Raw genomic sequence first — 17,172 nt, 5'->3', positions numbered from 1 at the left:
GTTCAAGGTAATTACATACATTTCAAATACCTAATTGTTTAGTTTTAATTAATTTTATTACTTTGTAACATCAATATATGGAAAAAAATGCGAAAATCCGTCAGCAAAAAAAAAAAAATATTAAAAATCAACGCGATTTTTTATACGCTTGCAACTTGCACTTTATGAGACTAAAATTGTATGGGCTCTAAAACTACAATACACAAAACTGTTGTAGAGATTCAGATTAAAAAGCTCGAAATTTTGATGAAAATTTTATGCCTTTTCCTACATTTACATTTGTATGAAGTCTGAAACTTTCATTTCTATGGTTTTGGCTTAAGCTTGGAAAATATTTTTATAGAAAAATAACAAAAAGAAAAAATAAACTTGAAAATCGTTTGTGTAATACGTAAATAAAAAAATGTTTAATGCCCTTTTACTCGATTTTAAAATGTAAAAGTAAATGGCCGATATGTGGTCACAATGAGTAACTAGTGAAAAATATATTGCATTGTTTTTAAAAATATTCACATTTCAGTTGGTTTCGAAAAAGTAGTTTGAGTATATTCATATTTTCTTAGTATTCTTGTTTCAGGAAAACTGTACTTTATGATTATTTTATATTTCAACTTTATTATTATTTATTTCAATTTTAATTTTTCTTCGTACATGAGTCATCGTTTTCTTTGTTCTGATAAACTCTGATAATACCATTTTTTAATCATATATCTGAATATCCGGATATTCATTAAATCCGGACAGAATATGATCTGATTTTATTTTACGAAAACATTGTTGCTCAAGATTATATGAAACGCAATTCGAATTCGTTGAACGATGCTACATATATAGATACAAACTATGTGCGTAATAAATTCCTTAAAACTTGTATGTATGTATATCTAATATTATATAAACTTTAACAAGTTTAATGTTTTTAAAAGCATCAACTGAATTTGTTTATTGGACAACTTGTCAAAGCACATATTTATCTTTGTGTATAGACATTTACGAGCTTTTATTTACAATCATGTATTTGTTGCTCCGTGCTAAACTTTATTTTTGTTGTAGAAATATTTGGAATGTCAACCAGCTGCCTTTTGCCTACTTCTAATATTAAATGTAAATTGCAATATTATAATTAACATTATTCTAATTTTTTTTGTTTATAAATACGTACAAATATGTAAACGCGTAAATACTTACATAATTGCAAATAGAATTTAAATGTGTAATTTTCAGCAGCACATACTACGATAAATTCATGTGTAACTATACATTTTTTATTTTACCTTTTCTGTTTAATAATAGCAGCAACCCTACCAATAACCTCAAATTGCTAATTAATGGTCTAGATAAGGTAAATAAATTTTAATATTTAAATTTGATATTGTTATGTACATAAAAGGTAAATGGACATATTTAAGCGTACGAGCATGGCTTTTATAAAAGTTTGTGCAGATGAAATAGTTGTATGTTTTATTTGTCAATATTTAGCGCAATTGTTATACGAGTATGCATATGTAAGTATGTTCATTAGAGTGGTCATAGCGAACCAAACTTCGAAATCCACTATTTTGCGTGTTGAAAAATACGGGGTTGGGAATGAAAAGACGCATGAAGCTTTTTGGAATAAGATCCAGTGATTTCGAGTGGTTCCCTGTGCTCTTTGCCTTCTATCAAGGAAAATTACAAGGTCGACCATAGTTTTCGGAATTTTTAAATTAAAATAAAATATATATTTTCCTTTTTAAAACAACAGAATCTAAGAATTAAAAGTAAATAAAATGATAAAAACAAATTAAATTAAGAAATAGAAAAAAATAAATCACACAAGTTTTTAAAAATTAAATGAAACCGAAAAAAATTATATTTTAAACAATAAAATTGAAAACCGAAAGAACAATTAAACTAAAAAAAAAAAATAATAATAAATAAGCTCCTAAAATAAGTGAATAAAAAAATATTCTTTTTTTTAAAAGAAAAAGAAACTACCAAAAATTATAATAGAAAGAAAGAAATAGAATTAAAAAAGAATAAAGTTTCCTTAAATTAAACTAAGCTAAAATTGTCAGTACTGGCAACTATCTGGAAAGCACTTTACTGTCTTTCGAAAGACTAATTGCAAGATTTGCTAACGTGGAGGTCTTAGCGTTATGCTCTTCGTCTCTTAGGAAACACTTTTCATTTTAATTAAATTAAATTAAAACAAACATATATATTTTTCGTTCTAAAACAATAAAAACTTAAATTAAATTAGAAAAGGAAAAAAATATAATCAAAAAGAAGGAAATAGTAACTTTAGAGTAAAAATAGTTCTATTAACAAAAAAAAAAGAAAAACCAATTAAAAATTTTAGTAAGGTCTTAAAAATAAGATGAAATAAAAAATAACAATTTTCTTTTTAAAACAATAAAATGTAAAAATTAAAAGAAAATGAAACTAACAAAGGAATAAAAATTAAATTAAAAAAGAAAAAATAAATAAAATAGATTTCTGAAAAGTAAGTGAATTTAAAAAATATATATATATTTTTACAAGGTAAAATCTAAAAACTGAAAAGAAACACTAAACAAATATTTATAAATCAAAAAAAATAAGTTCCTTTAAATTGAATTAAATAAAAAAGTATCCTTGTTAAAACAATAGATAGATTATTAAAGAAAATTAAGATAATAAAAAAAAAATTAATTAAAAAAGAAAAAAACCGCTAACATATGTTTGTAATAATTGAATTAAGTTTCAATAAAATATATATGTATTTATTTTTTAAAAATATAAAATCTAAAAAATTGAATCATAAAAAAGAGTAAAGAAAAAAAGTTAAAGAACTGTATAAAATAACAAATTTTCTATTTATAAAGCAATTTAAGTCTTCTCTATTTTTTATGAAATTTGGTGTAAGACTTCGCCAAAATATTTCGGAAAAAGCATTAAGCTGGGTCAGTTTAAAAATACTTCCAAGAATCCAGTATTTCATAAATAAAACTGGTTTTTATAATATTTCTTTCCAAAAAATCACCGCTGATGCAATAAGTTTTTAAGCTCCTGCGTAAAAAAATAAATATAAATTTTATCAACGGAAATAAAAATTCAGATTTTTTAAGGTATTTTCAAATCAGCAGCGAAATATTGTATGAAAAGTCTCTGACATCACAAATTTTATAAATCCGGTGAAAAATAGCAACTTCTTTTGAAAAGCCACCCCAATGTACATATCTACACACATGAAAATAAATATATTTATAAAAGTATTCGCAAACTACTAGCATCACATACAATTTTTTATTTTTTTTTCAGTATATTGCCACTTTGCTTTTAATTATTTTTACCTAAAATTGCTCAGCTCCATTAATTTGAGCGATATTTGCTGTCATTGTTTCACAAAGTTTTTTTTTTTTTTTGTGTACTTAAACTAATTTCGGCTGGAATATAATTAGTTGGTTTCCATTAATAAATTTTGTTTATTCTATTTTAATTACGTTAAATTAAGCAATTTTCATGTACGTGAAAACAAAAACGCGTTTAGATTATAGTAAGTCGTGCGGCTAGTGTGACACAAAGAAATATTAGCGGCCTAAAAACAAATAAAGCTACTGTACGTTAAGTGGAATTCCAGATTTTCAAAGTGTCCCCTTTAAATCGCCGGAAATGAAAAAAATTTTACCAAATTTGCTTCAGGAAGCTTCGTTGGAAGTTCTTTCGAAACTTGTAGCAATTTTTAGAAAGTGCTTAATACTGAATCACCCGCCAATCCAAAGGAAAATTAATGATTTATTTAGTCAGACATTTTGGAAGTGTGCTCCAAATGGAAAGAGGGCTCTATTTCGTATGAGGCTATGGCGAACTATAACTGAATTTCTATTCTGTGCTTACCAAAGTTTCTTTCCTTTTTCTAAAGCAGAAATTGGTGGGTTTTCGCTTATAGATACTCGTACCATAAAATATTGCATTACACACTGCCCTCACTTGTAGCCATACCTTCGTTAGTATAGAAAATCCTACTGAAGATATTTCTATATATAAATTTCATACATATACAAGTATCTGTAGATATGTAAATAAACGATTTCGCCTTCGCTTCTTAATTTTAATGTGCAAAGTTTGCCTTCGCCAATTTACCGCTCGCTTGCCGATGGCTTTATGTTTGCAAGCCCATAAACAACATAACTACCTTAATACATATATATGTACATACATTGGCACTCCGAAAGCGCCGGCGACATACCATTCATTGCACGTGTACTTGGCAATATTGACCGTTGCTGTGATGAGAGATTTAAAGAGCTTGCATATACATACATACATACGTTTTGTTTTTATGTAATTCTCTAACAAACTTTTGCTAAACTTCTGCAAACTTGTTGGCCGCACACTTATCGTTGTCAACGGCACAATTCAGCTGCGCGCTGCACCATTCATCCATCCATTGTTTACCTTTTTACCTGTATAAAGTGTGATTGTTATTGTTTGTTTTTTGTTCTTATTGTTGCTGTTGTTGATCAAGTGCTTTACTCTCCGCCTGCAGTGATTGTGCTTGTTGGTAGCGCATTTCATTGTTGTATTGTTGTTCTTATAGCTGTGTTGGTCGCCCACTGCCATTAGTCCTAGGGATAGATTTCATAGCTTTACTTGTTGGTTGGTTGAAAGTCAACAAAATTTGTAACAATAACTTTTGTAAAAACAATAACAATTTTGCATAAATAAAATGAGCAAACAGACATCGTCCTTCACTCAGTTGTGTTGGGCTACAATCGTACTTGCAATCACATTCACACATTCATACAAACAAAAACTGTGCACATCTGTCCAATCGTCAAGTTGTCAAGCCGTCTGTTGTTGGCTTTTATTTCTGCATTTTCTCTAGCGGATCTGCACTACCACATGCCGGCTCACTCACTGTCAGATAAGTTATGTTTAAATAATCTTAAAATATTAGTTACTAAATTTAAGTGGTTGACAGGCCACTTCGCTTCTGCTAGAAATGTAAAAGTTAAAAATAAAGTAGACTCTAACTGCTTTATAAATTGAAAATGTTTATGAATTTATTATTCCCCAATAGATTATTACTGCAGGAACAGCCAAAAACTAAAAGCTTCAAGTACAAAATTTTTTTTTAGCTACCAATAATATTACTGGAAAAAGGGAGAACAGACTTCGCGGTTATTTTTGCCGATGAAGTCTATGTCACCGGCAAAACGGCCAGCATCTGACCATAGTCTGCATACGAGTTGGATCATGCACCTTGTCAGCTCCTCGCCCCCGTACTTATGTAAATAGCTCAGTTGGTAGGCTGTCAGCTCCAGCAGCTTTGTTGTTTTTCAGTCGCGTAATTGCTATTCGTAGCGGATTATAGCCAGGCGGTGGTACATCGAGTCCGTCATCATGGACCGAGGGCTCGGGTTCATCTTTTCCAAAGCTGCCAGTACTTCAACCATTTAGTAGCGTGGAAAAGTATTCCCTCCATAATTTAAGTGCGATCTGGACATCAGTCACTAGGTCGCCAATGTTGTTCTTACAAGAGTGCGCCCTGGTGTTGAAAACTTCCGTAAGTCGCCTAACTCTCTGGTAAAATTTTCAGGCATGTTTCATGTCGGCCAATATTTAGAGCTCTTCGTACTCACGTATTTCGGCCTCTTTCTTCTCATTGCGGCAAATACGTCTCATTTGCCTCTTCAGTTCCTTATAGCAGTCCCACATACTCGACGACCCCACCTAGGTATGGCAGATTAATCAAATAAATAGCCTTAATCGATTAATTATTTTCAGGAAACGATTAAATCGAATCGAGTTTTTTGTTCTGATTAATCGAATCGCTAATCGATTAATCCCAAAAATTAATAATTATAAGAAATTTAAGCATGGTTCTCAGTCAGCATTTTCTTCACATCAGAATTCGTATAACATCTCGCTTCAAAGTTATACCAAAATGGCAACTCAGCTTGTGATATCGAAGGTGTCATTGCCAAAATCCTCACCGAAGTCTGGTTATTGAATCCTGAGGAATCATACTATCTGCACTTTGAGCCTCTAAAGAGATTATGTAGCATATATTATGGCATATGTAGTCCCCACAGTGCTGGAAAAAAAACTATTTGTACCTTGATACTGTGATTCTCATATTATTCTCTTTCTTGGGAGGGAAGGAACCACGTGACCGTGAGAGAACCTCAATTATATTATTCTCTTTCTTGGGAGGGAAGGAACCACGTGACCGTGAGAGAACCCGAATTAGCTGTGGTATCTATACCACTGGTGTATTATTTGAAGCAAGCCCTCTTCGAAGAACGAATTATCAGAAGTTGTATTTTCCAATAGTTGGTTAGTTAGTTAGTTAGTAGGGAAACTAACCTTCACAGTGGTTGGTCTTGTGGAATACTGTGACAGCCGTAGTGTTGGTTTCATATTGTGCTGCGATCGTAATGTCAGAAATAAAATCTGGTTCAGCAATTGTTTTAGAATATTTCTGTCAGAATCTTCTGGCGCCGAGCTCGAAAGTGAATACAAATACGAGGATGAATATGAATATGAAGACAATTACAAACACGAAAACGAAGATGAAGACGAAGACTAACACAAAGGCGGAAGCCAAAAGGAAAGTGAAAGTGTTTACCAAGGACAAAGCAGGACAAGAATACGAGGGCCAACACGAACATAAAGTCGAATGCGAAGACGAAATCGTAGATAAATACGAAAACGAATACGAATACGAAGATGAAAAGAATACAAAGACAAATATAAGAAACAGAACGAATTAGGTTGGGTTAAATAGGTTAGGAACCAGAAATGAGAACTAAATCCGAAGCCGTATGCTAGTATTAGTGTGGAAAAAAAATACGAAAACTAACGTGGAGTTGAATACAATGGCGAAAATGAGTATGAACACGAATACGACTATATTTGAAGAAGAATTCGCAAACGAATACAAAGTCGATAACAGAGACGAATACGAACATGGAAACAAAACGGTAGACGACTACCAAAACGAATAGGAGACCGAATACAAATACGAATTTGGATACCTAGTCTAAGGTCCTTGAGACTCTATTAAGATTAATACGAAATTTTGCAAAGTGAAGCTTACTAGAAATGAAGCTAAAGGTCGAAAAAGGATTGCATAAATGATATATCTAAACTATTTTGTAATAACTCAAAAAAATCAAGCGCAAGAAAAATGGCTTTAAACATTTGAATTCACTCCCATAGTCGAACTGAACACATATTTTGTTCTAGTTTGTAATCGATACTTCTATGAAATTTTTACACAACACCGAAGAAGAAGTAGCAGTAATATTTGCATACTCAACTCAATAATTCGTCGTTTTTGGATTATGACACATTTGAAGTAATATACCCATTATCAGGCCACTTGCATTTTATTTTTTCTCTGCAAGTTAATTGAGTTTTGGTTTTCCAGAAACTGCAAGAGTTGAATAAAATTTTACACTCCCCTAGCTATTTGGTCTATTGCGCACAGCTCTCTGCGTTCATAGTTTTTATTTGTTGATTTTATGCAAAATTCTCAAGTAATTTGCAAACATTCGACCGCAATGCTTTTCTACTTTCTACTCTTACGACAGCATTTGCGGTTTAACAAAATTAAAAGTAGGCATTATTCGTAGCCAACAAAACCAGTAGAGTCCAATAACAATAATAATAATCATGGCCCACTATAAATACTTATAAGCAGAGCATGAATTTGTAGCAAGGTTGCAAAAATTACATATAAACATATTTAGTTGCAAAAATATGTATATTTAGTACTTATTCAAACAGACCAAGAGCATTTAATTTTCATGATGGATTTTGTGTTTATCTACGTTTGTATATGGTTATACGAAGCAGAAATTTCAATTTAGTTTGCATTTCTTTACTTTGCTTTCACTTGCAACAATCAAGTGGTTTGATGATTTAGTATTTAAACTAAAAGAAATATTTTGTGCGCAATAGCAACCGCAGGTGGATTTAAAAATAAACCAAATCTGCCGTTAGAAAGAAAATAAAAACACAGAAGAAATTATGCTGCGAGTGATAAGAAAATTTTTCCAAATGCCACCACGTATTTTTTTTCTTTAAAGTCGTATTTGACCTGGATTTTTGTGCTGATTAAAGCAAACATTTTTTCTTCAAATTGCATGAATTTTAGCAAAGCAATTATTTCTGCTTTAGTCTGCATAAGGTATGTAAAAATTTGTGTACTTTCTGTACTTAAGAAAAAGCCTTTTCTTTTGCTTGCCTTGTTTAATTTTACTGCGGCTGACAGCGGTCCACCCATTTGCCCGCCCGTACACAACTCAGAAGGATAAATAAACTCAAATGTTTGCCGAGATTAAGGTATACTATACTTGCCACAAGCAATATTATACATATTATTGTAAATATTGCCACAATAATTTATTAAACAATGTGGGTTTGGTGATTTCTTAAAGGTTTAACATAAGTTGCATTTTTGTCAAAGTGTTAAGGAGCTCTCAAGTATAAGTGGTGGTAGTGCAAGTGTGTGCTTTGCTGGCTGAAGAGGGTAAATTGGAAACAAATAAATTAATTAAATGACTAATTGAGTTGAAAGTTTCAAAGGAGTAAAACACATTCAGGGCAGGCAAATGAGATGGGCCTTTCATGGCTTTAGTAATAACTTTGCTAATGATGAGAAGGGTTTCGCATAACAAAAAGTATGCTGAGACTTTAATTAGGATAATATTTTGAAAGGATGGTCCATATACACCCATTTTGTTTTTCTGGGCATTTTTCTTCTATTTAATTTACATAACTTTTCAATTAAAGTATATTTTTTCTCTAACAAAAACCATATTAACGCAAGCTACAAACTTTGCGTAAAATAAAATATAAATTATAAAATTTCTATCGAAATTTTAGTATAGCAAAGTGTCGATTTGAAGTAGCTACAAATTACCACTGATTTTTTTTAAATTTTTTTACCGATTCTCCTCCGCAATTTTCTCCATATAAAACAAGCGACCATGCGTTGTACCAAAGGAATTGTAGAAGAGCATTGGTAAAACAAAAATGACAAAAATCAACGGAAGAAACTATCTACAATAAAATCCTGGAATTTTAAAGACAATTTTATTAATTTTTTTAAATTTTCTATAAAGTTTGAAACTTTAGTTTGGATGGTTTTTGTTAGGGGAAGAACCAGGGGCGCACCCAGGAATATATATTTTTATGGAAATATTTTTAAGAAAATACTGCTTCAGATAATATGCTTTTTAAAATATACGTATGCAAGTTTTATGTACACTAGGTATGTAATAAAAAAAAATTATAAGTTTCATAAATCGCATTTTATTTACATAAAATTAACAAATAACTCTTTTAACTAATTTCAAAAAAAGGGAGGTTATCAATTCTTCGGAGTACTTTTTCTTCTTTTATGTATGTCACCGCATAACTTTGGACCGCGTGAACCGATTTCAATAATTTTTTTTTATCGCAAAGAAGGTATCTTAAGGATCGTCCCGTATTCCTAAATTTGTATATATATGCGAATTGAAGTCGGTTGGGTTTTTTGTTTAAAAATTACTTGTTTAATAAAAAATTCTACAAACACAAGATGCGCTAAGTTTCAAAAGTGAAAGTATTATTTATGCAACACGATTTCTTTCATGTGGCTGCCTCGACTGGTATCGGCGCAGTATTGCCGCTTTAGAGTATATTTAATTAGATAATCTAATGACATCATCATCCATCAACATAGCGTATACCGTTTCTGAGTTGAAATTTTTCATCATCGAGGGGTTGGTTAAATTTTGCAACATTCAGTGCCAAGGGTGCACGGACATGTAAACGATGTCTTCACCATCGCTGTAAACATACGGTTCCGTAGCTTATCCTTGATAATATTTACTATTGCGATTGCCCGTCCGACTACAGTATTCGATAATGGCAGACTCAACAGCTTAGGATAAACCTCGAAATGTTAATTAATTGATTAATACCCAACACTGTCAGACACGGTAACACGGGTAGTGCTACTAGTATCTAGCAGCTGGTATCCAAGGCTACTACACATATATATTTTTTATTTTTTTGGAAAAAATGCAATGACTTTAGGGTGGAGTTATATATCCTGTAAATTTAGCTTTCCAAGACCTTGGTGATGCTTTATATATCCATCCTTCACGCCGTTTTTCAAAACAAAGTCAAAGACGGCTGATAACAGGTTACCGAACTGGAAGCGCCATAGATCCATTGTGGCATGAACTGTGTGGCATAACCTGCCATTCTACTGAAAGCCAAGATCGTTTAGGTCCATGTCTTCAATTTCCAGTCACAAAAGTTCCATCATCAAGCCTGATACTGAAATTATGTCAAGATTTCCAGCGGGAAGCGTTGTCACTGTCAAAATAATATATCATTAAAAGCCACTATATGGACCACCCTGTAAAGCCATATACGTATGTTTCTTTAGTCAAGAAGTTCTATTTTTAAAAGTGTCACGCCTAATTGGCATTCTTTTCTCTTCACGCAAGTAGGTATGTCCTTGAAAGTTTGATTAAACCAATATAGTCAAAGGATAACAAGTGATTTCAACGGTGTTTCCAAAGTCTTTAGCGATATATTTTCTCTTTTAAAAGATAAAGATCCCTAAAAAGCTTAAATTCTCAACAAAGCTTTAAACTACTATCACGCCAATTTGTAAAAAAGCCCACAATGTCCAAATGTGTCAAGCGAAATGAACAAAGCCCGCTTGTTGCGCGCAAATCACTTTAAAATTCCCACTTCGATCACAAACAAAGGAATTACTATATTTGAAAGAAGTGGAAAAGAAAATTTTACGCTAACTTACATGAAAATCATTGAGGAAAATTTATGCGTCGCTCTGACCACTTGGCATGCAAAATATGCATGTAGATATGTATAACTAGACGACAGCATTATGAATTCTAACCAGCGATTTTTGTTGAGTTTCATAGTCATTTTTATGATCTTAAGCAAGCTTAAGTTGTCAGAATTTCAAACATCTACATAACCTTAAATATTGCGATGCTGAATAGAAATGTCAACGTGCCGAGCAGGAAAATTTACTATTAAGTTTTGGGCTATTAAAATTATTAACTTAGGTTTATACTATTTTTTTAGTGTCAAGTGTCAAGTGAAAAGTGTCAAATGTCAAGTGACAAGTGTGAATTGTATGATGTTAAAAATTCCTAAACTTTCACGAGACAAATGTCCAATATTAAGTGCCAGGTGTTAATGTCAAATGGTCCTGAATTATTTTTTAGGCGTTAGGAGGTTAAGTTCGGGTTAAAGTACTCCACTGAAGAGTTCGTCTGCAGAGGAGTGCTTGAAAAATTAGTCCGGCAACTTTATTGTAGTCAGTTTAAACGCAACCGAGACTATTGCAACGTAATAGATGGAAAGCAAGGCAAAGCCGACCGATATAATAATAAAATCGCAATCAGAGGCGATGTCGTCTACAACCGAATCGTTCGTGTTGCTGCCTATCGTTCGTGATACATAACAAGGCAGTAAGTATAAAGGCCCGAAAAAAGCCACGAAGTCATACCGAAAATTCTGAGGGTATGGCTTAAAATTATATGCTAAACGTAGCCGCAAAAAGGCTAACCTGACCACATCATCACTCTCCATTAAAACAAAAATCGGTGCAATTTTCCGCCAAAATATTTCGAAAACAAATATTTAGATTTATGAAACTGGACCGATTTCAAAATACTTAAAAAAATATCATAATTTTGGTTGAAGAAATGTCTAAAAGTTTTTATGAAAGCCTTTTAAGTTTCAATTCTTCTAAAACTTGATGTGCTTATTTAAAAAAAAAAAAAATATTTAGAAAATATTTTTAAATCGGTCTAGCTCCTGTAAATTTTCATATGTATTTTGCCGAAATATTTTGGGCGCGGTCTTAAATATAATAGATTTTATAATGCCTTTAAAACAACCACAACTTTTTTAATATATATGTAGGTGCAATCTTCTACATAGTAATTTTGTTTTCTTTTTTCTAAGTACCCCAAATTTTGGTTCTTTTGTTACTTGTAGAAATGCAGTCATTTCTTGAAAGCGAACATTTGCCAACAACGCTCGCTCTTCCCAGCAGGGTGCTTGTGCAAACACTCAAACACCGAAAAATTCAACTCCTTCGAGATGCCAATAAATGGACCTATTGAAAATTTATGAATTCAAGTATGGAAAATATTTGAGAATGTTTAGAAAATAAAAATAAAATAAACGATAGGACACGCCAGCAGAAACTGTTGGCAATCAAGGCAAATCGATGGTGGTTACGTCAACGAGAGACGTTAAAATTGATTGGGTTAGTGTGCGCACAGAGGAGAGTGGCAAGCGTGCGCTCTAACACATTCAGCTGCATAGTTGGCTACTTGAATGGCAAGTTTGTTTGAGTGGCTTGGCTCGGTACTTCACTTCGAGACCAACTTATTGACCAACCGACTGACTGACTGGCCTAATGTCTGTGAGTGGGCTTTGTGGGCTTCGCTAGCCAACTTGACAAATAGTTGACGATGACAAAAAACTTTGAAAATTTAGTTTATGTCGTAAAATTTTGAATGCGGTTTGAAGAATGGCTGATTTGCCGTTCAATGCTGTGGGCAATTTGCGCCAATGGATTGAAACAACCAAAGGAGGAGGAGGAGGAGGAGGAGTAGGAGGAGGAGGAGGAAGAGTGGGTTAGTGTACTTGCATAACTACATATGTACACAATCGTATGAACAGTTGGAACGCATACGAAAGCTCTGTCATTCAACCGAGACACACCCAGTAATCATTCGCAGTCATTTGCCAGCCACAAGCGCCAAATATATATTTTTTTAAATACAAACCTACGCATACAACCAAACACAAACCAATTTTACATAACTATTTACATACATACATACATATTTGCAAACTAAATATACTATTATAATATTCATAGGAAAATGTTTTGTAAGGAGGGCTAACACAGCAGCCAGCAACTCCCAAAACTAGCAACAACTAAATGCCAGCATTATCGCCAGCACCAATAGCACAACAACACTGCTCAAGCAATTGCTGCTTTTCTCCATCAACGGCAGCGGTAGCGGCAGCGACAGTGGAACAATAACCAACATTGTGGCACCGATAGTTGTGGCGGTATTTGTGTGTACAGTTTTTTGGTTCCGGAGCGGAAACCACTGAAAACCAAATTACGAAATAACATAATTTTGCGAAAAATAAATTTTGTTTGCTGTGACAGCAAAATTTCGTAGCACCACTATGCTTTTGTAGTTGTGTGTGCCTGTGTTGGGGCTTTTGCTCGTCAAGTGGTATAGAGCGGCGGTGCTCATTCTATCGCAAACTATGCAAAGTAGCTAGAAACATTGTCATGCAACTTTCCATGCTTTCGGATCTGTATGCAAAAGGAGAGTAAATGTGTGTATCAAAAATCAAGAAAAAAAGACTTTCATTGACACAGAATTGCGATGTACTCTTTTTATCAACGTAACCATCTGAAGAAGCAAAACATTTTGTGTTTACATTGCAAAGGGTGGGAGATTGGCTTACTTAATAAGAAGAATGCAAACTGACGGGTGGTATACCTAAATAATCTTGGCGTAATTATTTGAATGCTACAAATTCACAAGTTGTAAGGAAAATGGATTAATTAAGATTACAAGGGAATATACCTGCAATGGAAATGAAAACAAATCAAAAAGAATATATCTATATATATATTACGCGAAGGTATTTTTTGTTCACGATAAAAGATCTGTATCGCTCGCCCGATTTTCAAAAATGAGCTGTCAAATTAAAGCGCTTGGTCTGTAGATATGCAAACTGGTTCTAGTTTTTCGAAAAGAGTTACCACCTTTTAGAAAATTAAATTCAAATTATTTAATAATCAAGGCCATAAAATCCGCACCGTTCGTTCAGTTTTGAGGCGTCAAACTGAAAGCCTTTCTTGAAAAGAGTTCCCACTTAAAAAAAAAAAATATATCAATTATCATAAAAAATATATCAATTATTACAAACTGGGTATTAAACGAAATGGGTTTGAAAAGCTTTGTTTCTTAGCTGAACTATAGGTGTGTTGCCACCTGTTAAAAAAAAATCATATTAGATAGATAAGAGAAATATGTATCAAAATATGGATGACACACGAAAAGGGTTTCAGAAAGTAGTCGTTTGAAAATATTTTTAAGAGGGTTGCCACCAGTTTGAAATGTCGAATTTAGTTTACTTATTCACAAGTTATGCGAAATATCAAAATATGTATGTCAAACAAAGGAGTCTTAAGAAATCTTTAGTTTGAACGCTAAGAATATTTTTGAGGTGTTGGAAGAGGCTTGCCACCTGTTTAAAAAGTTAAATTCAAATCATTTTATAAGTTAAATGAATTATTGAAATATAGGTATAGTATAGGTATTTTTGAACTGTATTTAGCGGGGTTGCCATATATTTGAAAATTAAAATATCACTTAATTCATCAGTTAATTAAAAGATGTATCGCAGTGTCCGACGAAGGAGAGTAAACAATGACAATGGCTTGAATATACTTTTGATTAGGGCTGCCACTTGTTTCAATTAACTATAAAAATTCCGTAGTCAAACGAAAGAATGTTAAGAAATCTTTAGTTTGATTATTTCGAATGTTTGAAGAGAGTTTCCACGTGTTTAAAAAGGTGTTTAAAAGGTACGGTGGATGAATTATTAAAAGATGGGTATATCTCGAAATAGGTTTGAAAGGGATTTATTCCTGACCTTTATTAAGAGGTTTGCCATTTGTTGCAACATGTATATCACAACGTCAGATGAAAGAGATTTAAGAAGATTTTGTTTTGAGAATACTTTTGAAAGGAATTTCAAAAATTAAAAGTCAAATCAGAGGCCTTAGCCTGTAGATCTATGATCAAGTTTTATTTTTTTTAACTAAGATCTTATTTCACCGGTATAGGGTGATTTGAAATTCGATGGAAATTCGATTTGGAATATTTTTTAAGTTTCTGAAATTAAATTTTGGGCATATTAACGCCATGCGGGTAAACTCGCTTTTTTTAATGTAGGTAGTGAATCAAGAAGAAACGTAGTGAATCAAAAAATTATTGATAAATATATAGATTTGTATATTCTATATAACATTAGGTACTAAAACTCTAATTTTTTCTATCCTTTTCAAAAGCTTTTTTTAAGTTTCCTGTGACAATGTAATACGAAAGAATTAATCCGCTAGGTGGCGCATCTCTCGGAATATTTGAAAACCTCCTATTTATGGTCCGTTTTGGTTCATATTTTGAATGCATTTTACCTACATACAAAGGTATAAGTTTGTCTGATAGGTGGCGCAGGAAGCAAGATACTTGGAAAACCCGTGTTTATGGTCCCATTTGCTTCATTTTTAGAACGCAAATTACCTTAATAGGACAGGTATTTTTCTTCTCCAAAGCCGGCGAAAGAAGAAAACATAAAAAAGAAAACTGAATAAAACTATTTATGTTTTTTTTTTATATTTTTATACCCGAACGCACTTTTGAAAAAGGGTATTATAACTTTGTTCACATAACAGTTGTTTATGACAGCTAACACGAATCGAGAGAAATATAGAAAAATATATACATAAATGATAAAGCTTATACAGCACCGACACAGTCTTTATATGACTATGCAAAAAAAGATCTTGAAATTTCTCGGTTTAAGCTGTCCAAGTAAGGGAGTTTTACAGTAAAACCGATATCTGAACAGTCAGTTGTATGGAGGAAATAAACAGGTTATAGTGACTCGATCTTTGTCGTTTATACCATAAACTTTTTGTTGATAATGGGTGTAATTAGTGCGAAATTTGATGTTTCTAGCTGCATAAATGGAGAAGTTATAACAAAAAATCCAATCGGAAGTCTTTGCCATAGTGAAAGTGGCAGACAGGATAACTGGCGAAAGGTGGCGCGGACACAAAATCACGATGTGCAGTGACAGCCAAGCTGCTCTAAAGATCCTGAAAACCGCCAGAACCTCTTCAAAGTTAGCCCAGGAATGTAAGTTACAAAATGGAATGAGCTTGAACTTATGTGGGTGCGAGGACAATACGGTGTTCAAGGCAATGAACTGGCTGATGAATTGGCGAACTGCGGTTCCCTGGAACGCCCAATTGGACCGGAGCCAATTGAAGGGCCAAGCATAGCGGGAACGATCCGGTGCATCAAGGATCTCATAAGCAAAACTCATGGGGGCCGTTGGTGAACTATTGAAATCTGCAAAATAACCAAGTGTTTCCTGAAAAGGCCTGACAAGGTGGTAGAAAATTTTCTTTCCAGACAAAGAAGGAGTTATCTGTGATCCTTGGTAGGACTGATTATGGGGCACAATCCATGGGGACGAAATATGGTCACTAAAGGCATCATCGACGATCCACTGTGTACATCGTGTATGGAGGAAGAGGATAGTAGAGAACATTTTCTCTGCCACTTTCCGGCCTTCGGCACACTCAGATGGTACATTTTTGGGTCGGATGTACTGAGAATGGACGACGTGCATTATTTTGCCCTCAACAAACTGCTGAAATTCATAAAGGAGTCTGGTAAGTTTGCAGAGGAGCAATGAATTCTCACCCCCACCTACATATCCTTTTCCTCTAAATCCTATCTCCTGGCCTTAAGTACAATTTGCAATACTGCTTGAGTGCTTCGAAAAGTTTTTTTTTTAGTTTTTCCGGCCACCTACAATTCCCTTCCATCCCATTCCGGTCCTCAGTGCGAACTCGGTTGGACTCCACTGCTCTAGGTTATGTTTTGGCATTATCGTTAATTTCCACCATAAATACTTCTACCTATCCTCTCTTTTGTTGTTACTTATGAACACCCTCATTTAGGTGCAGCTAACCAATTTGAGCTGAAAGCCTTATTTCAAATGCTAATAAATTGGTTTATTTAAAATGCAAAAGTGCAAAAGAAACAACCAAAATTTACACAGTAGACCAACAGCTTTGTACGCCAGAGTCGTTGGTTAAAATTCCACTGAAGTAGATGAAGAAATTGGATAAGGAGATGCGGTGGTCTTCGAAATAGCGAAATTATTTTAAGTTTTATCCATAAAAAAAAACTGGCCTAAATTTAGTAATTACTGACTAATAGAAGGGTTATTTTGGAACATTCATTTGCATTAAGCGAAAGACAATGAACCAGAAACATTACAAAATGTAGCTGCTGTGGGAGTATTCCGTGTTGCTACGGGACA

General features: G+C 33.2%; 1 protein-coding gene across 1 annotated transcript in view; it reads right to left on the bottom strand.

The window, feature by feature from the left end:
* Positions 1-4,359: 4,359 nt before the first annotated feature.
* The window catches only part of LOC118741711 (mucin-5AC-like), a 26,734-nt gene continuing 13,921 nt past the window's right edge, over positions 4,360-17,172 (bottom strand). The window contains exon 7 of the mRNA XM_036473715.1: positions 4,360-4,589. Within this exon, the coding sequence (XP_036329608.1) occupies positions 4,556-4,589 (34 nt within the window). The 3' untranslated portion in view covers positions 4,360-4,555. The remainder of the gene's footprint in view (positions 4,590-17,172) is intronic.

This window comes from Rhagoletis pomonella, unplaced genomic scaffold (assembly GCF_013731165.1).
Source record: "Rhagoletis pomonella isolate Grant_MI unplaced genomic scaffold, Rhpom_1.0 Rhpom_scaffold_00001, whole genome shotgun sequence".
NCBI lineage: Eukaryota > Metazoa > Arthropoda > Insecta > Diptera > Tephritidae > Rhagoletis > Rhagoletis pomonella.
This window is presented reverse-complemented; position numbering and strand designations above follow the sequence as displayed.